Raw genomic sequence first — 24,743 nt, 5'->3', positions numbered from 1 at the left:
CCAATACCCAAGATTTGGTTAAAGTTCTGTTTTTCCCCAGGCAGATATGAGTCTGACCAGGACTTCAATGCTAACCTTGCCTACTCAAAAGTAAGTCCTATTCAATTTAAAGAGACTCAAAAGTAAGTCCTATTCAATTCAAAGAGACTTACTCCCAAGTAAGTGGGGTTAGGATTGCAGCCGTACATTGTGAAATACATCTCTTTGCTTGTCTGCATTGGGTTGCTAACTTTTTTTGTGGCAGGGCTTCTGTGCTTTTATAACAATTGTATGATATGAAGGGATGCTAGTGTTTTTACTGATCCCACTCCTGTCCCTTTAACTCTAACTTGACAAATAGAAATGCAAGAAGCGGAGCTGGGAACGCTCCACCTGCATAATTGCTGAGAATCACATAAATGCTAAAGGTACAAGAGGGAAATCAGTTGGCAACTCCAGTGATAAACATTAGTTTTGCCAGCTGGGAAGCTGAATGTTTTCCTGGTGTGTGGAGTCTAGGCACAGGGTCACATGAGGCTTGGAGTACAACTTGGAATCATAGAATTGCAGAGTTGTAGGGGACCTGAGGGTCATCTAGTCCAACTCCCTGCAATGCAGGAATCACAACTAAAGCATCCATGAGAGATGGCCAGGCAACCTTTGCTTAAAAGCCCTTCATGGAAAGAGTTCACCACCCTCTAAGGGAGACAGCCCTGTTGTCAAACAGCTCTTGCTGTCAGAAAGTCATCATCATCATCAACCTTTATTATGGCCCAGAGACCCAACAAATCATTACAAAGCAATGTACAATTCATACGGCCTACGTCCAGGTTAAACAAGCATTTTGTTCAGAATATAGGGATCATTGGTTCTTGCAACCACCGATAAAAACTTTGCCACTGCTAATGTTCTACCGTTTGCCCGGTCTTCCAATAGGAACCTGACATAGTGAGCCTCTGATTTTCCCGGGAAAGGTACCAGCAAGGGTAATAGCAGTTCAGCCCTGGCTTGCTTATATTTTGCACAGTGCTGTTAGAAAGTTATTCCTGATGTTTTGTCAGAATCTCATTTTTTGTAACTTTAGGAATCCTTCTTTAAGATAAAGGAAGAGAATAACATATAGCATCCTATTATTTCTATAGTGTTTCACCCTGTTTTATCACACTGGTTCTCCAAAGGCAAATGCTTTTAGGAATATGCAGCATAAATTTAATGATATTTTAAGTAGAGGGGGGGGGGAGAGAGCTCACCAATTAGATTTGTTCCCTAGTATGCCTAGGATTGTGTCTCTATGGTACATAGACAACCAGCCCATAAAATCTGAAATTTGGGCTTTTAAAGTCATATTTCAAAAGGTGTCTGACAACATTTATAATTATTTTCCCTTATAGTGAAGAGAAGAGAGGGAGATGCATTTCCTGCTTTAAACAGTACCTAAGACTATTTATGGAAACAGCATTCAGATGAATGTTGTAAGATACAATCACAGACGCAGCACGCTTTTGCCTTTGCTTTCCATATGTCTCCATCAGCAGTGCAAATGCCCCTTGCCCTTCCTTCTTCCACGCTGCAGGGAGAAAGACTCATCAAGAGTTCCCTTTTTCTCAGAGCTCTTTCAACACAACAACTTGAAAATAAGGAACATAAGTCAGAAAAGGCAAATGGGGTGGGGACAGCCACAAGCAAGGGAGGAATTCTGCAAAGGGTGAAGCAAATAGGCCCAGTCTTTTCCAGGCATCCTCTGCTGCTTTCATTTTGCCCAGGGAATTTGGAAGCCAATGGCACAGTCCCAACTTCATGCTAAACTATTGCGTAGTACTATATGAATGAGCCTCAGTCCTGTACTCCCCTTCTCCTCTGGCTCATCCACATGGATGGAATTGAAAGCATTCACTTCCTGCCTTAAATTAATCATAGTTTGTTGTTACATAGTTGAAACTATGGCTTATTGAAACAAGCCAAGATCAAACTATGCTTTTTCATCCTGGCTTGTTTGAGCAAACAGTTCCTGGTTTTGAGAGCATATATTCCAGTTTATTTAAACTAAGAGAAGATGCCTCCAATCTCCGAATTGCATCTACAACGGGAGAGCAGCAAGGTGTGCACACAAGCCCAAATCTCATCCAGGCTTGTTCACACAGTGCTGAACACAGTTTAGTGTTTTGTAGAAACCAGGCCACTGTCAATAATCTCCATCATACATCAGAGCAAGTCGGCTCCAAGACGTTTTGGAAAATCAAACACCTGTCTGAACATTCAGCTCAAGGAAAATGTTCTGCTCAAAACTTAAGTGGCATGTTGTAAACACTCATTGTGGTTCTAACATACCTTTGATTATCCAGGAGCTTTCCCATCATACTTTTAATTAATATTAGATAATTAAATACTTTAATAACCTAAACCAATTCCAAAAATGTTACACAGTTAGAAGGAGATACTAGACCAGCATATTAACACACCATCCATGCCAAGAAATGTACCTATTTTACTTCTTAAAATGTAATTGAATATTTAATTTGCCTGAACTTTTTCTGTCAAACCAGGTTTGCCTCCATGGTTTAGGGCTGATTTTAACAGCAAAATTCATTGTAGATGAGAAGAGCTGAATCTGCCCCTGATTCTGTGGCTTTCTTTGCCACAGCCACTCATGAAGGATAATAGGTACTCATCAGGAAGGCTATAAATACTCACAGGGTCTGGGGAAGTGTATTAATAGCAGCCAAAAGCAGGAGAGGGCAATGGTGTGCATGTCTGAACTTGGCTTCCTCATGGGCATCCGACTGAACCCTTTGAGAATAAAATGCTGGACTAGACTGTCTTCAGCCTGATCCACCAGGGCTGTCCTCTTTCACTTGTTTCCCTGACTTGGTGCCTGGTTCTGACTGAGAGCAAAGTAGCTAGGGTGGAAGACTGAAAGGAGGCAGGAGGCAGAGCAGGGTTCAGCTCCCCTTGCCCACACAGCCCACTGGCTCTTAAAATTGACCAGCACTGCAGGCCACTGGATCTGCTGCTGCCACATGTAATTTATTCCTGAGGGAGCCTCCTAGGAGGGACATTTTCCATGTTCCATGGTGGACACTGCAATACCCAACTTGAGACATACCTTCAACATCATATAAGAAAAGTGACTGCAAGAGGTGTCCTTTATTAGTGTTGTAGCATCGTATTTGTGGAGAGGTAGGATGAAACCTTTCCCATACTCCTGAGTTGCTTAGACAGAGGCCACATCCACAGCATACCTTTAAAGCTCTGTGATACCACATATTCCCCCAAAGGGTCCCGGGAGCTGTAGTTGGTAAAAGGTGCTGAGAGTTGTTAGGAGGGTCCTATTCCCTTCCCACAGCTACTGTTTCCAGAGTTCCCTGTGAAACAGGATTGATTATTAAACCAGTCTAGGAATTGTACCTCTGGGAGGGGGTAATGGGGTCCTCTAGCAACTCTCAGTACCCTTAGCCAAGTCCTGCTCCCAGAAATCTTCAGGGGATGCCAAGATGCCAGGATTCTGGGATGTAAAAACAAGAGCTGGTCTCCATCTCTGAGAAATTAAAATTTGGTTGTGAACCCAGGGTCTGTCCCAAACCTAACACAAAATGCACAGGCTCCTGGAGTAGGCAGGAAACAAAAGTAAAGAGAAATTTGGTGGCCCTTAATTTGGCAAAGCCAGGGATAAATCTGGCAGAGTGCTGGATAAATAGAGTCACTTGGAACCAAATTATCCAGTATTATCAAGTTGTCCTCTGGTTGTACATTTCATCTTAAACAACTAGAATCGGTTTTCTTTGAAGCACAACAAGCAAAGGGAGATGCGTTGTTCCACAATAACAAAAAGTCCCCAATCCACAGCTGAGTAATACTTAACTGGAACAAACCAAATGGCAAAAAGTGTTGCAAGCTTTTGGTTCTCCGTAACTATGATTAGATCATCACAGCACAGTTGCACCAAGGCCTGTGAGGGTCCCTCTTGCCTTCGCCACCAACAGAAGCAGCAGAGGGACCTCTCAGTTGTGATCAGGTTGGGCACCATCCATCCTTGCCAATGATGGTGATGGAATGGCTGCCTTTCCCTGCTCCTCATCATCTTTAAGGGCACAGTTGCAAGCAGAGGGACCAGCTGAGCGCCTCCTGCACCTTGATGTCCAAGGGGATGGCAGAAACAAGAGCTGTAGGAAGACGCAGCCACAAGCAGCAGCAATGCTTCATGTGCAGCACACACGTGCACATCCTCACTGCCACAGTCTTCTGTGGTCTTGTGATGCCTGCTTGTCGCTGTGGCCTTTGCAGCCAGGCTCACCACAACAGGCCTCCCCATGTGGGATGCAAGAGGGGGCCTCCCAGAGCAGCAGCTCCTGGCTCCTGGCTGGGCTGCCCCAGGAGATGTCAGAGGAAATGAACCTGAGGATTAATACACAGGGACAGGTTGGTTTAAACTCTGGAAAGCATGTGCATCTTTCCTCTGTGTCCACATTATTTAATTTACTTCTCAGGCATGCTGCCTGTACAATATAATCCACAATTGGCTGGTCTGGGTATGTTTTACTCAGAAGTAACCACCTCAAAATAAGTGAGGCTTCTTGAGTAAAAAATTGTGACATTGCAATGTTGCCATCTCCCCGCAACCTCCGATTTTCTAAAGGCCTTCTCTCCGTTTCCACTTTTGGTCTAGTGGGTATCACTGGGGGGGCAGGGTATTTATTACTGTGTAGCGAATCATAAAACAAAAATATAAAATACAAAATACAAAACCAGCCACTAACTGCAATTGTAAACGATCATTACCTTCAGCAGCAGCAAGTTTAAATTTCATTTGTCTGGACTTTAACTCAAGAATATATTTTTATTTATCAAGGTTGGTAAAATACACAGTGTGTGTGTGTGTGTGTGTGTGTGTGTGTGTGTGTAATTCGTGGCCCTTTATTTCATGGGGAGGGAGGGGCCCCATTTTGGAAACTGCTCTTGACCTTTTCCATAACTTGTCATCAGGCAAGATATTACACAAAGAGGGGCGAGGTGGGAGGGGTTTCCCCCTCTTTTGGACCAACGCAGCTACCTAGCTGTGCTTTTTATACCTTGTCTTCTAAATTAAAGTTTTTCTTTACTCCTGTCCCCTGCCTACTCCAGGAAGCTTGTAGACAGAGATGGGGAATGTGTGTTGTTGGACTTCACTCCCATCAGCCCAGCCAGCATGATCAGCTGTGAAAGATAACAGAAGTTGGATTTTAACAATATGTGGAGGGCTGCAGCTTCCACACCTTTGGTTAATATTTGGGACAGATCTTACAAAACATATTTTAATTACTCATTGCTTCTTCATCCTGGAGTCCTAAACATGTAACATGATAGCTCCGCAGCACTTGGGAAGAACTTACTTAGCCCTGCATTTCAGAACTGGCAGCCTGATTTCTGAACTTTTTCGGTTTTTATTTTTCCTCCCCCTCCACCCACTCCTGCCTCTTGTGTAACACCTTGCCTGATAAAGAATTATGGAGAACTTAAAAGTTTTCCACACTTTTGTGACATAGATCTGTAGCTACACAGCTAGCCAGAAATATGCTTATGTTTGTGGAAACAATGCCTTATGTTGCTTGGGGGGGGGGGAGTTGTTGAAATATCAGTACAGTAGTGCACTTTGCTAGACTACGGCTTTGAGAGGCATCTAGAATGCCCAATTAGGGTTTTGTTTTTACAGAAAGACATAAAAAGCAGTGGAAGTATCTTTTATTTCAGTGCTATTCTTCTGCTAGCCTCCTTGCAGAGCAATAGCCAAAGATGCATGCATGCATTCTGGAGGGGTGCAGGGGAGAAGAGCCACCCTGGTGCAAGGATGAAGGTGGGTGGGGCAGGAATATATTTGCCCGTTTTTTAAAAGAATACTCATGTGGTCCTGAGGTGTGTGCCAGGGCTAGGGTTGCCATGTGTCCTCTTTTTCCAGGACATGTCCTCTTTTTCAGGGGGTAAAATTGCTGTCTAGGTGGATTTTTTAAATTTGTCAAAATGTCTCTGGCTATACTTTCTGGATAAGACACAGACATAACTAGTGGTTGAAGACTTGCTTTCCTCTTCTCTTCTCCTGCCCCTCTCAGCAATATATCACAGCTTCTATGGCCTATAGTATGTAGTGGTATTTAAAATGAGAGCCGTCATAGCGTCTTTTTTTTTGCTTTTCAGATGTGGCAGCCCTCAATAAAATGTTCTGTAATGGTGAGACATTGCTGCAGGGAAGGTGGTTCATATTCAACACTTTTTAAATGTGGTCAGTGGGGCTGAAAATAACTAAAAATGAATAAACCTTTGAAAAATACCAAAGAACGTATGCGAACATGAAAGGAATGAGTTAACATCAGTGAAGTCACTCATTCAGCCACTTAATTCATAGCAAGCCTAATCGATTTCTAGACTCCCTTTGCAGGTGGGTAGAAGAATGCCATTGCCTCAAACTGCTGTTTGAGTGAATGCAAGCAAATTAGATTTTCTTGAAAAAGTGGCACAGTAGAGAGGGAACACAGCTATATGTTCCAGAAGAGTGGAATTTATGCTACCATTTACAGGATTGTAATCACTATTTAAAAAAGCAAAAGGAGATAACTGACCAGACCCTTAAAATCACACAAATTTCTCTAACTTTGCCTTTGAAAATAGTCGTGTTCATCTGCAGGCTGCTGGGCTGAAAAGGATCCTCCTATATGTGCTGTGACTGAGGTGGAAAAAGCACATGAAGGAGACTGCCTGTCTCTTCTCTGATTCTCATCTCTGCAAAGGGTGACATTTCACACTCCTTACAAGTACCTCTGCAAAGTAGGCAAGTAGACTTGCCCACATGGCGGATGGGTGGGGCTGAGCCTGAGAGATAAGGGGAGATTTGAATCTGACTCATATAGCTCACTCTTTTAACCACTGCGCTAGCTGCTTCCCATAGTGTAAATGACTCCAGGCTCACTGCTTTGTCAGAGGGATTCAGAAGTACAACAGAACTTTAATTTTCTGCACTGAAAGTGGATTAAAGCATCTTTTGTGGTTTGAAAAGTGACAGGGAGTTGGGTGGAAAGTGTGGGGTGAATAAATGACTAATGGGTAGACATGTGAGAACCCTGCATGCAAAGCAGGATGAATGCAGGATATGTGCTCAGTCATAAAACTGTATTATTATTATTATTATTATTATTACCCCATCCATCCGGCTGGGTTTCTCTAGCCACTCTGGGCAGCTTCCAACAAAATATTAAAAATATTTTAAAAACTTCCCTAAACAGATTTCTTCTTCAGATGTCTTCTAAAAGTCAGATAGTTGTTTATTAAATGTTCATTAAAGCCAGGACATCATCTAACTTCCCAGTAAGCTTTGTGCAAGCAAATTGGGATACCTGACTAGTTTGCCTCTAATATTTTTAGTCTGCAGAGTGTTGGAAGCAGACCAAATTGACTGCTACCAATTGTGCTGCTGCAGAGGCTGCCTTGCCTTCATCCAGCCATGTTTTTGAATCCAGTCACTCAAGTAGTTTCCTGGGGGTATTACCTGGGAAATGCTGCCTTGAATCGCTCTGCAGCTGTTTTAATATTGTAGAGTGGAATCCTGTTGAGGTCATTGGGGCTTCCTCTTACATACATGGGTACAGAGCTGCAGTCTTAGGCTCCAATCATGTCTCAAGTCTGAAACTTGATAATCCAGTTTCATCCACTATTGGATTATGATGCTGTACTGGTGGAGAGAGAGTGTCCCTCACCATTTTTGGAAGCCAAACAGAAAGTAAGATGAAAAGCGTTCTTCTTTTTGTACCTATCATCTGCCTACACAGGATCACAGGGAATATGTTGCAGTCCTGAGTACATGCCAGCAAGGGTGTTGCACTTCCCTTCTTCATAATGATGGTGATACTTTTCTTGATATCATAGAATTGTAGAGTTGGAGGGTACACCAAGGGTCATCTACTCCACCCCCCTGCAATGCACAACCAAGGCATCCATGACTGTTGGCCAACCAATCTCCAAGGAAGGAGAGCCCACCATCTCCCAAGGAGTCTCTTCCACTGTCAAACATCTGTAACATCCCAGTCATTACTATAACAACTGGTTATTGGAAAAGCTTACGGAAAGAAATAGTGTTATTTTAAAACCCATTTAGCGTTTTTAATATTTAAATACATTTTAAATACTCATAGAATTGTAGAATTGCAGGAATCTTTTGCCCAATATGGGGCTTGAACCTGCAACCTTGAGATTATAAGTCACATGCTCTTCTGACTGAACTATCTCCTCATGTAATTCCCCTCAGAAAGTCCAACCACTCTCAGATACATACTGGACTCATCTCCAAAGTCCCAAAACTTAGTATAAAGTGGTAACCGAGTCTACTGTGTTTCATAGCAAAACAAAATTTTTCTTACACGTCAATTAATGAATGATTGCCGTGTTGCCATAGCAATACCTCTTTCCCACAGGGCAGTTGGCCCTGGTGGGAGTGAGGCAGGCAGTGCAGATATTTAGGGATGATTTGCTGCGATGTTGTGAGATACCAGAATTAAATTTCATTTTAAGTTAGTCAATGCACTTGTAAGCAAATGCTGCATATATACTTCTGCTTTCTCCCCAAATTTCCTATCCTACCCCAAAATATCACATCTGTAACTGAGCTTCACAAATTGTGTGCATCCTTCGTAAGATGTTTGACTCTACAACTCCATACCAACCAAGTATCAATCGTCTTGGTCCATAGGATCAACAGGTGAGGTCTGGGTAGTTGTGCTGCCACCGGGACCTTTTCAGTGGTGGCTCCCCAGATGTGAAATTCCGCGCCCCCCCCCCAGGTGCAACTTTTGCCATCCTTGTTAACTTGTTTACTCACGCATTTGCTGGATGGAAAGCCTGAGATTATTGGAGGGAATAATGTTTTTAACTGTAAATGCTTTAAGATGTTTTAAAATGTAATTATATTTAGATTGTTTTTACTACAGTATTTTTGATTCGTGTTTTTTTTAATTAAAAAAGATTGTAGGATAGGTTTGCTGCCCTGGGCTCTTTCAGAAGAAAGTCAATAAACAAACAAACAAAGTCACCTTATAGTCTTTTAGTGTAGTCATTTCATGGTATATTATTTCAATTTCACAGGAGATGCTTCACAAGCGATTCCTTCTGTTGTCTGGCGCTGGACTGCTGATTCTGACATCAGGTACATGCCACTATTAGGTGGAAGTAGTGCTAGATCAGCATTATCTGCATTTGTAGCGGTGTAATGGCCACCGTCTCCTTGTAGAGCTAAGCCTGTAAGGGCCTTGAACTAAGTGGGCTTAAGTAGGCTCAGCCATCTGTTGGATTGTGCCCATTATCCTATCTTCAGTGGGAAATCTTGTTGATCGGTATTCCAAGTCGATGGTGTTTTCCTGTGCAAGAGGCCCTTATCTGAGCTACTGGATCACATGTTCATTTTACTGATAGATGCCACATACCACACCATATTGCTAAAACATGGGCCATTGAGAGGGGGCAATACAATCAAAACATATTAAAATAACTACTGGCTACTTTAATAGCTGTCTGTGCAAATGAAAAGGTACAGGACACTCAGGCTTTGGGTCTGCAGTGCTGATAGCTGTGAAACTGAAGCAGCAACCTCCAGGACTGTTTGCCTGAAGACCCCATAATGGATCAGGCACACAAATGGTTTGTAAGAGAATGTACAGTCAATTCTTCTGCCCCAATCTGCAACAAACTGCAGCCCAAAGAGTTTGTGAAAAACAAGGTGGACGTGGCACCATTCTTCCTAACAGCGACAGAATGTAAGACTGTCCTTGAAGGGTGTCTGCAGACTGGGGTTACTACAGAAAGCAGGGGCAAGATCCGTGTTGTCGTGCCCGGCTCAAAGTGCTGCTTTCAACCGATAGCTGCTTATAGCTTGGAGCCTCGATATCAGAAGGATCCCTTCAGCACCCTCACTTGCTGAGATATTTTGTACTCCTGGCTGCACTGTCAAGCCTGGAAACTGCGGGTGCATGTCTGGGCATTTTTAATAGCAGTGCCCAGACCATGGGATTCCTTGTCCTGGGCTTTCAGCACTCTGTATCTTTGCGGGGGGGGGGGGGGGATATATATAATATTTATACCTCTCTCTTTCTCGTTCTCTCTCTCTCACACCCACCCACCCACCCCTCAAGCTTTGCTGTGTTGCCTCGCTCTTAACCTGTTTGTAATTTTGCTGGGGGATGAGGTATGATGCTTCTTTTTGTATCTCTCGCTGAGGTAAAACTTTTTATGGGTTATTTTAATTATATTGTATTATATTGTATCATATTCACCTCAACTTTGTGGGCCTGTGTGGTAGAAGATGCACGATATAGGTAATCTTAATAATAAAATAACTGTGAAATCCTGTCCAACATGCATATTCCACACAGGGAGGACTCATCCGCTTGTCCCTTCGCTTTCCCCCAGATAAGCCTGCTCTTTACAGATGAACTGGAGCAAACATCAACCAGAACACCACACAACTATCTTGGCCAGCCAGCGGCCACCATCCTTTCCACAGGAGTCGTCTGGGCAGCCCAGAACCTCCATCCACCCTGCCCAGGCTTGTGCCCTGAAAGGGGGGGGGGTCACCTCAGTGCTGCTAATGCAGTGGTTTGACTTCACCCCCGGAGGTGCACTCAAGAAAGACGGGTGCCAACCACTGTTTGCTCCAATTCAGCAGTAAATAGCAGGTTTTCCTGGGGAAAGCATTGAGTCAAAGGAAAACCCACTCAGACCCATGCCTAGAAAGCACAGGACAAGCAGAAAAGCTCTTGGGCGCAAGCTTTGTAGGTGTGGGACAAGCAAAGTGTGGACAAGCCCTGCGTGTCCTTCTGAATCCAGGCTGTTGATAGGTTTGCAACTTAAGTGCCAGATAATGCAGCCCCTTCTCAACAATTAATATTGAAGTAGAGTCTTGAGATTGTTTTTGTCTCTGTTTTAATATTGCATTGGCATATTCATATATCAACCTTCTACATAGTTTGCCATGTACTCAGTTTGCGGTAAGTTTTAGCTTCATATTATGTGTAGTTTTTCCTCATGTTAATTCCACCTGCCCTGTTCTTCCTAAGTGCTGTCTCTTGAGTGCACCAAATACAATGTGAAAACCTGTCAGGACTGCATCCAGTCTGGCCCAGGATGCGCCTGGTGTAAGAAGCGGGTAAGTTTTCCATCTCTTGTTTTTCACGCATATTATTATGTTCCGTCAAATACTTTTTCCTCTCAACCTTTTCACTCTGAATGATACCTTTTGGTATAAAGATAATGAAACTTTTTTTGTTTTGGATAGTGGATGCCCATTTCAAGTTTTGCTTTTGGGGAGGCCCACCATCACTAAAAATAATAAACAGAATCTGTTGTTTTCAAAATGGTGAATGCTCTGCTCTTCTAGATCTCCAGCTTCATGGCACCCCTTTCCTTCTTTGGGGGCAGACCCGTGGGTCTCAGATTTCAGTGGTACCCTGTGCAATGCCAAACTGTGGCCCAAGAGATTGACTGGGCAGCATTGACTTTGCTATAAGGAGGATGGAAGCCAGCAACATTTGTTAGGATTTCTCTCAACATGGTGCAACAAAAATAAAAATAAAACCACACAAAACCACAATAAGCTTAAACCCAAATTCAAAACCAACACAATAAAACTTAGGTCTCTTAGATCCGTGCTTGAAACGCGCAGATTAGGTGGGATAAATTAATAATGTTCAAATAAAAATTGAAAGCAAATAATGAGAAGTGGCATTGATTGTAGGTAACTTCACAATTCATAGTTTCTCTCACTTTGATCTTTTAGCCACAGGTCATGGGTCAAATCTGAGAGGGGAGTTTCCTGGGTTTATTTCAAGATGGAGGCTTGATATCACACACAGGTCCCTCAAGTCTGGTTCTTAGGTGTGCATGATGGCCCTGTTAGCCTCCTCCATTATGGGCATTAGTTGCTCTTCAGGCACTTGCTGTCGACACGAATGGATGCAGCTTGTGCTCTGGGGATTCTTCTTTATTTTGTCCCTCTCCCATCCATCCTCCTCCTATCTGGCCAGGCAGGCATGTATTTCCGTACCTGGGAACACCCAAAAGTAGTGCACAAGAGCAGATATTATTAGGTTTCATAAGAGGAAAAAATTAAGACGTGCTTTGTGGGTGGGAGTCCCCTTTTCTTTCAAGGTTTGTATACTTTTACAAAACCAACAAGAACTGATTTTTCAAGCAATAGAGCCCACCCACTGAAATGTTGCCCCACATGTGATAAATCACCTTTTAAAAAAAAGATAATCTGCTTCCACACTGGCAGTAACTACAGATATATAACACATTACTATTTCCTTATTTAATTTCTCTCTCTCTCTTTTGGCAAGGGTTGTTTTTCCCTCCACGCATAAAATTTTATTAATCCTTTTTCACAATACACTACAATTAAAAAAACAGACTAATCTAAATGAAAATAAAAGCAGGAAGAAAAGGAGAAAAAAATAATGAAAGTCCTCTCTCTCAAAAACAGATCCTAACCCTAGTCTCACACAGAAAAGTGTGGACCCTCCAAACTCTCACCTGGTTGGGCTGCCATATGTCTGGAATTTGTAGGACATAGCTGGGATTTGTCCATCAAAAATGACATCCGGGCGAAATTTTCAAAAAGTGGCTGAAATGTCTGGGATGTGTCAGAAAAGTTGGTTTTTGGCAACTTTCCTTAAAAATAGGTTAATTATTATTTATTTTTTTTGCAAAAAAAAAAAAAAAAGCTCAACATATCCAGATTTTTACTTTTTGAAATATGGCAACCCTGTCACTTGGGGGCTTCCCTTTCTTCTCCCAGCCTGGAAGCTCTTACCTTCTTTGCCTCTTATATAGGTTCTACCACCCATCTCCTTCATGTGTGTATTGAGTAGAGGACCGAGGAAGAAGAAGAAAGAGCAATGCAAAAACAAGGAAGGAAAATAATGAAAGTATGAAAAAAGAAAAGAAATAAAAAGGGTTTCTGATTCTCCATCTGTCAGTTATATATATATCTAAAGATCATCCAAAATACTCAAGTATTCCCTCCAGGATGGTATCCAGCTGTTCCTCCTTCTGCTAGTCCATTTTCCATATCCAGACATCTCAAGTTCATTCACTTTTCATTCTACACAAAAAGTCTAAAAGAGGTTCTCCAATTATTATTATTTTTTTTTTTTATATAATATTTTATTTTCTGCATTCAATAAACAAAAAAAAGAACAAATCGACAAACACATCAAAAGGAAAAAAGCAAAAGAAAAACAATACATACATTATACAAAAACATAAAGAAAAATAAAAACGGTAAGAATAAAAGAGTTAAAAACAAATATTGTATCATTATATTCTTCAGCATTAACTTAGGTCTGCGACTTCCCCATGCCTTCCCACTCTGTATTCTAGGTCTTATATTCTGGTAGTAAACTCTTTCCCTCTGGCGTATCTTTGGTTCAGATTAATATTATTGTCTTATTTATCCTTACATTTCCCTATGTCTTATTAAATATACTTTCTTTAACATTGTCATTTTTATAATAACATTCTTTTACATTCAATCTGATAACCTCAAACGTTCGTAATTTTATAATGCTTCTGTAAATAGTCTTTAAATTTCCTCCAGTCTTCCTTCACCATCTCTTCTCCCTGGTCTCTGATTCTGCCGGTCATTTCTGCAAGTTCCATATAGTCAATGAGCTTCATTTGCCATTCTTCCAGCGTGGGTAGATCTTGCGTCTTCCAATATTGCGCGATGAGTATTCTTGCTGCTGTTGTAGCGTACATAAAAAAAGTTCTATCCTTCACTTGAACCTGTTGGTTTACCATACCCAGGAGAAAGGCTTCTGGGGTCTTTCTAAATGTGTATTTAAATATTTTTTTCAATTCATTATAAATCATTTCCCAGAAAACCTTAATCCTTGGGCACGTCCACCAAAGGTGAAAAAAGGTACCTTCTGCTTCTTTACATTTCCAGCATTTGTTATCAGGCATATGATACATTTTTGCAAGCTTGACTGGTGTCATGTACCACCTATATATCATTTTCATTATGTTCTCTCTTAAGGCATTACATGCCGTAAACTTTATTCCAGTGGTCCACAACCTTTCCCAGTCAGCAAACATTATGTTATGGCCAACGTCTTGAGCCCATTTAATCATAGCCGATTTCACTTCCTCATCCTGTGTGTTCCATTTCAGCAGCAAATTATACATTCTAGACAATATTTTTGTTTTAGGTTCTAATAGTTCTGTTTCCAATTTTGATTTTTCCACCTGGAAGCCAATTTTTCTGTCCATTTTAAATACCTCCATTATTTGATAATAATGAAGCCAATCTCGGACTTTACTTTTTAGTTTATCAAAACTCTGCAGTTTCAGTTTGTCACCATCCTGTTCTAAAATCTCCCAATACTTCGGCCAATTTGCCTCCATATTGAGTCTCTTTACTGCCTTAGCTTCCATTGAAGACAACCACCTTGGAGTTTTGTTTTCCAAAAGATCTTTATATCTAATCCAGACATTGAACAGTGCTTTTCTGACAATGTGAATTTTGAACATTCTATGCACTTTAACTTTGTCATACCATAGATATGCATGCCAGCCAAATGCATTATTGAACCCTTCTAAATCCAATATATCTGTGTTTTCAAGAAGTAGCCATTCCTTCAACCAGCAGAAAGCTGCTGCTTCATAATAGAGTTTTAGGTCTGGCAGGGCAAAGCCCCCTCTTTCTTTAACGTCTGTTAATATTTTAAATTTTATCCTTGGCTTTTTGCCCTGCCAGACAAATTTAGATAGATCTTTTTGCCACTTCTTGAAACAGTCAGTTTTATCAATAATCTGCAGTGTCTGAAACAAAAACAGCATTCTTGGCAATACATTCATCTTAATTACAGCAATGCGCCCCAGTAGTGAGAGTTTCAAGCTAGACCACGTATCTAGATCCTTTTTTATCTCCGTCCAGCACTTCTCATAGTTGTCTTTAAATAAGTTCCCATTTTTTGCTGTCATATTTATTCCCAAATATTTAACTTTCTTCACTACTGTTAAACCTGTTTCTTTCTGAAACCTTTCATTTTCAATTTCTGTCAGATTTTTTGTCAAAACCTTAGTTTTTGTTTTGTTTAATTTAAAGCCTGCCAATTGGCCAAATTCTTGAATCAGTTCTAAAACTTTTTTTCCACTAGATTCTGGCTCCTGCAACGTCAAAACCAGGTCATCTGCAAAAGCTCTTAATTTATATTGTTTAGCTCCGACCTGTATCCCTTTGACCAATTGGTCCTTTCTGATCGTATTCAGCAACACCTCCAGGACCGATATAAAAAGTAGTGGGGAAATTGGGCACCCTTGTCGTGTTCCTTTTTCTATTCTGAACTCTTCTGTCAAAACATTATTTACTATTAATTTAGCTTTTTGTTCAGAATAGATTGCCCCTATACCATTTTCAAATTCTTGGCCTACCCCCATGCCTTGGAGATTCTTCTTCATAAAACTCCAAGAGATATTGTCAAAGGCTTTCTCCGCATCCACAAATATCAGCGCCGCTTTTGTATTTATATTTTCCTGTAAAAGTTCCAAAATATCAATTATATTTCTTACGTTCTCTGATAGATGTCTTCCTGGGAGAAAGCCTGCTTGATCTTTATGAATCTCCTCTGTTAGTACCTTCTTCAATCTTCTCGCCAAGATATCCGCAAATATTTTGTAATCCACATTTAACAATGATATAGGCCGGTAATTCCTAAGTTGATGTTTTTCAACGTCTGTCTTTGGTATAAGAGTCACAAAAGCTTCTTTCCACGATTCTGGAGCCTTTTCCCCCTGAAGTATTTCATTACATATTTCCTTTAGGGGTTGAGTTAGCCAGTCTTTCAATGATTTATAATATCTTGCAGTCAGCCCATCAGGTCCCGGAGCTTTGCCTAGTTGCATATTTTGGATGGCACTCTCTATCTCTTGTTCTGTTATCCTACTGCTCAGTTTAAGTTTGTTTTCTTGCGATATTTTTGGTAGCCCATTCACTTTCAAAAATTCTTCTATCTCTGTTTCTTTCTGTGGTTGTTGAGAGTAGAGCTTTTTAAAATATTTTTGAAAAGCACTCCTGATCTCGTTGGGATATTGCAACATTCTTCCTTCAACCTCCACACTTGTAATAGTGTTCATTTTTTGTCTCTTCTTTATTTGCCATGCCAATAACTTTCCACACTTATTTGCCGAATCAAATGTTCTTTGTCTCATCTGTTTAATTTTCCATTCAATCTCTTGGTTTATTAGTTGCATGTATTGTGCTTGATACAACTTTATCTCTCTTAATATTTCCTGTGATTTTGGGTTTGTTCTCAATCTCTTTTCACCTTCCTTGATCTTATCCAAAATCTTTTCTCTTTTTTCCTGTTGTAATCTTCTCTTGAGTGCATTTTGTTGGATCAAAAAACCTCTCATAACAGCCTTACTTGCGTCCCATATAATTCTTTTCTCCACCGTAGTGTTCAAATTTATTTCAAAATAATCTTTCAGAGTTTTCTGGGCTTTCTTCACAAATTCCGCATCTCTAAAAAGAGAGTCATTCATCCTCCATCTGAAGGATCCAGTTGGTTGTAAGTTCATTACCATCTTAATAGCGTTATGGTCGGAGCAAGTCTTTGGGCAGATTTCCACCTTATTTATCTTTGGGGCCAGTTCTCTAGTGGTCCAAATTTGGTCAATTCTAGTCCAAGTCTTTTGGGCTTCAGAAAAGAAGGTTCCCTCTCTTTCCAGGGGATGTTTCGTTCTCCAAATGTCAATCAAATCCAAGTTATCAGTCATTTCAAAAAAGGTTTTCGGTAGTCTCCCATCTTTGGTAACTACCTGTCTTTGTGCCTTATCCATATTCGTTGAGACTACTCCGTTCATATCTCCCATTAAAATCACATTGTACTCCATATAATCCAACAATGTCTCATGCAGTCTTTTAAAAAATTCTGATTTTCCTTCATTGGGCGCGTATACGCCCACCATCAAATATTTCTGTCCATGATACTGTATTTCAATAGCCAAATATCTTCCTTGCTCATCTTTAAAGACAAATTTTGGCGCCAGGCCTTCTTTAGCATAAATTACAACTCCTCTTTTTTTAACTTTGTCCGATGAGATAAATTCTTGTCCCAACTTTTTGTTAATTAAAATTTTTCTGTGAAGCCTGGTCACATGTGTTTCTTGCAAGCAAATCAAATCCACATGTTCTTTTTTTAATATGTGAAAAATGGATTTCCTCCTCCGAGAAATGTTCAAACCATTACAATTCCAACTCAAAAGCTGCAGAGACATGTTGTATTATTGTTATTCTGTTCCTCCCGTTGCTTCTGATAATTTGTCTTCTTCTGCTCCTGGTGGAGTCTTTCCATCCAAATTTAGATTTAGATTCAATATTGCCTCTGCTGTCTTCTTCCTTCTTTCCTCTAGTAGGTCTGCTGTCCCTTTCTGTAGGTCCTCCCCGCAGGCCTCCAAAAAACTGTCTCTGTCTTCCACTGACTTTATTTTAATCTTTCGTCCTTTGAAACTAAAGGAGAGTCCTTCTGGGAATTCCCACCTGAAGATGATATTATTTCTTCTCAGCAAGGTCACCAAGTCTTTATATCTGGCTCTGAGATCGAGCAAAAGTTTGGGGATGTCTTTAAAAATTTCAGCTCTCGATTGAGAAATTTCCAAAGGTTTGTGAAAATGCAGACCTAGGATCTTATCCCTCTCCTCCTTGGATCTTAATGTGATCAGACAATCTCTGGTTTTAATCTTTTTACTTGCTCTTCCCAGTCGGAAGGCACTCAAAATTTTTATTTCTTCCTTTTCTGGATCTAATTCCCAAAATTTCACAAACTCTTGTGACAGGTAGTCCCGCAGGCTCTCCTTCTCAATTTCAGGCAGACCTCTAATCCTGAGATTTGCCTCTCGTTCTTTCAAGTCCAATAGAGAAAACTTAACCTTGTAGTCCTCCAGCTGTCTGGTCATCGATGGTAATTTCTCCTCCGTGGCAGCTGCGACCTGTCGAGCTTCTTCTGCAATCTTTCGCGTTTTATCGGAGTCGCCCAATAATTTCTCTATTGCAGCTGTATTTTGCCGGATGCTCAGCGTATTTTGATCTATTTTTGAAGATGCATCTGCAATCCCTCTGTTCGTTTCTAACACCTGATTTTTGATTTCTGCAATCTCCTTCTTCGTCCCTGACACCTCAGCTGTAAGTTTATCAATGGCCCCTTGTAGTTTTGAAAAGCCAGAACTTATCAGTTCATCTGTGCTAGACATTCCTTTCCCTTTCTGCTGTAAGGCAATGCCTCCTGTAGGGTCTAGAGAGCCTCTTCTTCCTGGAAGAAAGGATTTGCCCGATCTTGTTGTCTTTTCCTGATAACTCTGGTAACTCTCTTTCTCAGCCATAAGCCAAGCTTTCCCACGGTCAGACTGCAGCTGCAGCTAGGCTTGTGGCACAAACAGACAGTCCGATAAGAAATTGCAGTAAGATATTACAGTGGAAAATTACCAATAGACTTGTAACGATGTCAGTGCCCACTAGGGGGACTCTAAGATTCCACGATCAGAAGAAACAAAATGTCCTTTGGTTTACAGTCAAGACCGAATTGTATCATCAATCCTTTTGGCGACAGTTTTATGGTTCTAACACCTTTATAACAGTTTTATAGCACCTTTAACTCTCATTAGTCAAGCGCCGTCCACTATCCCCTTTATGAGGCTAGTATCTTCAAATTCGACAGCTCAGGACTTGGGAGTCAGAGCGATGTTTTTGTTACCGCAGCCTCTTTCTCCGGGGGATTTAGTCTTTCCCAAAATACTCCCCCTCCTTCCAGTTCTTGGGAGGGGGGTTGCAATCCTTTCTATGGCTTCAGAATAGCTTTTTCAATCTCTTATTTTAGAATGTTAAAAGCATAGTCTTTACTTTCTACTATATACAAAGCGGAAGGCTGACTTCCTGTTTAGACCTTCCCGCCTCTGTTCCGATCATTCTTAAAGAAATTTAAAGTCCCGATTCTTTTCCAATTCAGATTTTCCAAATTAAAGTCCTTCAAATTTACTGTAGTTTACTCACGATTATTCTGTTTTGTAATCCAAATTGTAACAAGAAGAGGTCGAACGCTTTTCTGATTGGCAGTGCGACGTCGCTCTGAGAAGGTAGCGATAGCCTCACAGCACCACGCCGGCCCCCCCTCCGTTCCCCGGGGCTATTTACGACCCGGAGACGATCTGGAGCTGCGCTTTCGGTGCCCGCTGAGTCCCACGGCCGTAGGCTTTCCCCGCCTGCGGTTTTATGGAGTTTCTGCGTCGTCGAAGCAGTAAAACCCCGTCCTTCTCAGAGCTCTTCCTCTGAGACATCAGAGGAAAGCAGCCATCTTCAGATCGCGTTCAGACCCGGAAGTTCTCCAATTATTATTATTGATAAATTTCAGCAATTGTCTTCCTCCAGCCCAGCATAACAACTTTACCTCCAATGTTGCAAAACAATAAATCCCCCATCTTTATTCATACAGGAGTCTCTGCACTGTGGTCATATATTAAAACAGTATTTCATAGTTTTACTTATTGTATATTCATTAATTCACACCCAGTTCCATATATTCCAATCCTATTTCCTGTTGGTCATGGTTTTCCATCCTAATTTAGAAAAAAAAAAATACTTCCAATTCCTCTCCCCCCCCCCCCCCAAGTTTTAATAGAGGCTTAGTAGCTTTCCCCTCTAAATTCACTCCAAATTGTACACAGAATCCTTTCTTTCTCCGCTCTATGTCTGTCAGCTCAGAATATTTCTTAATCTTTATATCCATGACTTCATTCCACTCCTCCAACATTGTAAATCCACTGCTTGACTGTGTCACTCCTCCAGGCACCTGTGTGAAGGTCCTCTCCAATTCACCATCTACTGCCTCCAGCGTTACTGTTCCACTCTCCTGTTCCAGCAGTCCTCCATCAAAATTCTTCTCCAAATGTTCTGTGTCTTCTTTAGCATCTTACTCTTGTCCATTTTCATTCACCATTTTATGCATCTCAGCTCTGAGCTCTTTCAGTTGTTCATCCAATAGTTGCTGCACAATGCCAACAGTCAGTGGGGTGTCCAGCGGTATTTTTGCCATTACCGAGTGCTCTAGGTCTTATTAACTACTCACTTTCTTGAAGATCTTACAGTCTTTGCTTTAAGTCTGAGTCCCTTGGCTTCTTATCAGAATGCATTCTTTGCATTCTTTTCTCATAGTAGCTTAATTATGTTAGTTTAACTTTGCAACCAGCGCTTTCAGGAGAGGATTAAAATTAAATACAGTAAAGAATTTTAACAGTTGAAACACCATTTTGCTGTTTAAAATCTTTCTTAGGCAAAGCATGGTTATTGTTTTGCTTTCAGCCTTGTAATTATCCTTTTTTCTTAAACCATCAGTCAGTCAGGTTGCATTCCATATGTATATTTCAGCTGGCAGACAGATCACCCCTGTTGTAATTTATAGTAGTCTCACAAGTAAGTAAAGAAAGGAAGGTTAGGCAACCTTATGTCCCTTAGGACGGTTACGTATGTGGTGTTTGGGCAACATTGTGATTTCTTCCACTCTTAGTCACTCACCCCCGTCTGAGTCCCTCAAAAACTTCTCAGTCTCTCAGGGTGGAAAGCAGCTTTTCAGAGCATCAGAGGTTAATCCTTGTTATCTCTGTTTCCCCAGAGAGAATGCAATAAGCAAGATTTATGACTTGGCTAACATTAATCACCATATCATTATCTCTGTTGACAGTACAGTGGTACCTCAGTCTAAGAACAGTCCTGTTAACGAATGATTTGGGCAACACACTCTGGAAAACCGGAAGTAGGTGTTCCGGCTAGCAAAACTTTGCCCCAGAAGACGAAAAGAAGCTGACCGGTGGAAGGGCACCGGCAGCTGGAGGCCTCATTGGGGAAAGTGCACCTCAGTTTAAGAACACTTTCGGTGTAAGAACGGGCTTCCGGAATGAATTAAGTTTGTAAACGGAGGTACCACTGTATGTTGACAATAAAAGTCTAGTCCGCCATCTTTCCTCCCCGAAAGTCCCCTTATTGACTTTTCCATGGCAAGGGGAAATATGGTTGAAATGTAAGAATAGTACAGACTAGTATTTTAATAATAAATAATAATAATAATAAATTTTATTTATATCCCGCCCTCCCCAGCCGAAGCCGGGCTCAGGGCGGCTAACAACAATTAAATAATCAAACAATCAAATAATCAAACATTCTAAAAACATTCCATTATAAAAATTAATTAAAGTCAAATTAATGGCAACCGTTGAGCAAAATTCTGTGCAGGTTGCCAGAGGAGGGAGTCAGGCTGGGACCTGACCAAAGGCCTGGTGGAACAACTCTGTCTTGCAGGCTCTGCGGAAAGATGTCAGGTCCCGCAGGGCCCTAGTCTCTTGTGACAGAGCGTTCCACCAGATTGGAGCCGCAGCTGAGAAAGCCCTGGCTCTAGTTGAGGCCAGCCTAACCTCTCTGAGGCCTGGGACCTTCAGGATGTTTTTATTTGACGAGCGTAGGTTTCTCTGTGGGGCATACCAGGAGAGGCGGTCCCGTAGGTACGAGGGTCCTAGGCCGTATAGGGCTTTAAAGGTTAAAACCAGCACCTTAAACCTGATCCTGTACTCCACCGGGAGCCAGTGCAGCTGGTATAGCACCGGATGAATGTGATCTCGCAGTGAAGACCCTGTAAGGAGTCTCGCTGCGGCATTCTGCACCCTCTGGAGTTTCTGGGTCAGTCTCAAGGGCAGCCCCACGTAGAGTGAGTTACAATAATCCAGTCTGGAGGTGACCGTCGCATGGATCACAGTGGCTAGGTCAGGGCGAGAGAGGTAAGGAGCCAACTGCTTAGCTTGGCGGAGATTAAAAAATGCCGCCTTTGTTATAGCTGCAATCTGCGCCTCCATGGAGAGGGAGGTGTCGAAGATTACACCCAAACTCTTAACGGACGGTGCTGGCACTAATTGCACCCCCGCTAGAGATGGGAGTTGCCCCCTCAATCCCATATCGTCCCGTCCCAGCCAGAGGGCCTCTGTCTTCGAAGGATTTAACTTCAACCGGCTCCCATGTAACCATCCAGCCACAGCTCCCAAGCATCTGATCAGTGTGTCTGGGGCCGAGTCAGGGTGGCCATCCATCAACAGATAGAGTTGGGTGTCATCAGCATACTGATGGCAGCCCAGCCCAAAACTCCGGACAAGCTGGGCGAGGGGGCGCATAAAGATGTTAAAAAGCATCGGGGAGAGTATCGCACCCTGGGGCACTCCACACACCAAGGAGTGGCGGGATGACAATTCCCCCCCAAGCGCCACCCTCTGTCCCCGACCGGAGAGAAACGAGCGCAGCCATTGAAGGACTGTGCCCTGGATCCCCACGTCGGCAAGGCGGTGGTCCAGGAGTTCGTGATCGACCATGTCGAAGGCTGCTGACAGGTCTAGAAGAATCAGCAGCCCCGACCCGCCTTGATCCAGCTGCCTGCGGAGATCATCTGTTAGGGCGACCAGAGCCGTCTCGGTCCCATGACCAGCGCGGAAGCCGGACTGGAATGGATCCAGAGCCGATGTTTCATCCAGAAACCTACCATAATAACATCATACATGAATACTATGACAAAAAACTTGTAAGCATGAGCAATGCTGGACCAATTCCACAACAGACTGCCATATGGAAGTTCCATGAATGCCTTTCCAGTACAATCCTTTAGAAGAGTAATATTTTAAGCTCCTGAATTCTATTCTGACTGTCTGTAGACAGGCTCTTTGGGAGCCTTTGGCTGAAGAACTAGTTATAAACGCCCACCACCTCAGACAAAGGTATTCTCAGCCCTGTAGCTGGATATCCTTTTAACTAGAGACACTGGACATTGGAAGTTCTGCAGGCAAAGCATGTTTTTGTTCTTCTTCCTCTGTTGTCCAAAATGTATCAGACTTATTTCTGAAACATACTGAGCATTTATTCTTTTTTCTTTTTTTAATGAAATACAGGATTTCACAAAAGTAGGAGAACAAGATTCCAGTCGCTGTGACACGAGGGAACAACTCCGGCAGAGGGGATGTGGGGATGACATAATTTTTCCAGAAAGCTTTGCCCAGCCAGGTCCACCACCAAGTCAGATAAAGCAAATCCAGCCTGAGAATGTGCACCTGCAGCTAAGACAAGGTACTACTCTGAGTAATTATTAGACAAAGAAATATAAAGTGGATGAATAGGATGATTATTGTGACAGGGCAAAGAACAGGTGTGACTTCCTTTGTACAGGTATATAAATAGTTCTCGAATTCTTGGAAGGTGGGGAAGTACATTAGGCCTGGTTTTAAGAGTGTTGGGTTTGATTGTTTAAATTCTATAATGTCTCTTTGAGAGCCTTTGGCTGAAGAACAAGTTATAAAGTGCCTGAAACAAATAGGCAGAGGTAAGATGTAGATGCTGAACATCCAGAGAAATATATGTTACCCGTGTTGTTATACACATGCACCTTGTTCACTTCTTTTTCTGTTTTTTTCTCTTGTATTTGAATATTTATTAAAGCTTGAAAGAACAAAAAACAGTATGCAGAAATAAACATGAAATAACGAGCGTTTGCCACACCTTGTCCACTTCTAAGTATGGATGTTGTGAGAGATTATCTGAGCCTGACTTGGAAATGAGCCCTAGGTGGCTCCAAAGACCCAACTCAGAATGGGAAGTGTGTCTCCCAGACTCTGCCTCAGAATATGAGTGCTCAGAGGAAATCCCCTTCCCCACCTGCCAGCCCTCAATATCCCATTTCACCTTGGTGAATAGACAGAATGCAGGAGTGAAGGAAGGAGAGACAGCAGAGGGGACACCCTCCCCCCAAAATCTGTCATCCTGAGTGACAGGGTGAGAGGGGTAGTTTTTTCAGGGGCTGTTTCATTTACAAAAGCCACTGAAAGTACTACCTTTCCTGTGGAACATTGCACCCCATCATGCTATACCTTGGAGAGTTTACCCAACACTACAGGCAACTCCCCATTTATGCAGAGGTTGTGTTCTATTTTTATTTTTTTAAATAATATTTATTAGAAGTTTAATAGTCACAGAAAAAAAGGAAAAGAAACAATAAAAAATTTAACAAACAATACATCAAAAATAAAAAGAAAAACCAGAAAAAAACAAAAAAAATACATCAAAACAACAACAACAAAAATATTTAAAAACACATCCAGTATTTCCATGTCTTTACCTTTCATTTACTTGTTTCATCGACCTCCTCACACCTCCCTTTTTTGTATTCTAGTTCAATTAGCTATTTCAGCAAATCCTTTCCATCTTTCTCAATTTTTTGTTCTATAATTTATCTTAACACAATCTAACTTTAAATTTTCCACTTTGGCCCATTAACAATCAGTTTTTGCTTAATTTCTGCTAAACCCATTTCTGCTAAAACCATATAACTTCCTTCCAGCATTCTTCTAACATTCATTAATTTTGCAGTATTTCTGTAAATATACTTTGAATTTTTTCCAATCTTCTTCCACCGACTCTTCTCCCTGGTCTCGGATTCTGCCAGTCATTTCCGCCAATTCCATGTAGTCCATCAGCTTCATCTGCCATTCTTCCCGGGTGGGTAGATCTTGTGTCTTCCAATACTTTGCGATAAGTATTCTTGCTGCTGTTGTGGCATATATAAAAAAAGTTCTGTCCTTCTTTGACACCAATTGGCTGACCATGCCCAGGAGAAAGGCCTCTGGTTTCTCAGAGGTTGTGTTCTAAGCCACCATGCATTTAAGTGCAATCACACCATGCG

At 41.7% G+C, this 24,743-nt stretch overlaps 1 protein-coding gene across 2 annotated transcripts in view; it reads left to right on the top strand.

Moving 5' to 3' along the window:
• ITGB2 (integrin subunit beta 2) overlaps positions 1-24,743 on the top strand; it is a 45,730-nt gene that overhangs the window by 7,422 nt on the left and 13,565 nt on the right. For both annotated transcript variants that reach the window (XM_083401460.1, XM_083401461.1), the window contains exons 3-5: positions 9,079-9,139; positions 11,046-11,134; positions 22,960-23,134. In XM_083401460.1, coding sequence (XP_083257586.1) covers positions 9,082-9,139; positions 11,046-11,134; positions 22,960-23,134 — 322 coding nt within the window. In that variant the 5' untranslated portion in view covers positions 9,079-9,081. The remainder of the gene's footprint in view (positions 1-9,078; positions 9,140-11,045; positions 11,135-22,959; positions 23,135-24,743) is intronic.

Source organism: Podarcis tiliguerta, assembly GCF_965153285.1.
Source record: "Podarcis tiliguerta genome assembly, chromosome: 1".
NCBI classification, from domain to species: Eukaryota; Metazoa; Chordata; class Lepidosauria; order Squamata; family Lacertidae; genus Podarcis; species Podarcis tiliguerta.
Note: the sequence above shows the minus strand (reverse complement) of the source record. Positions and strands in the feature narration are given on the sequence as shown.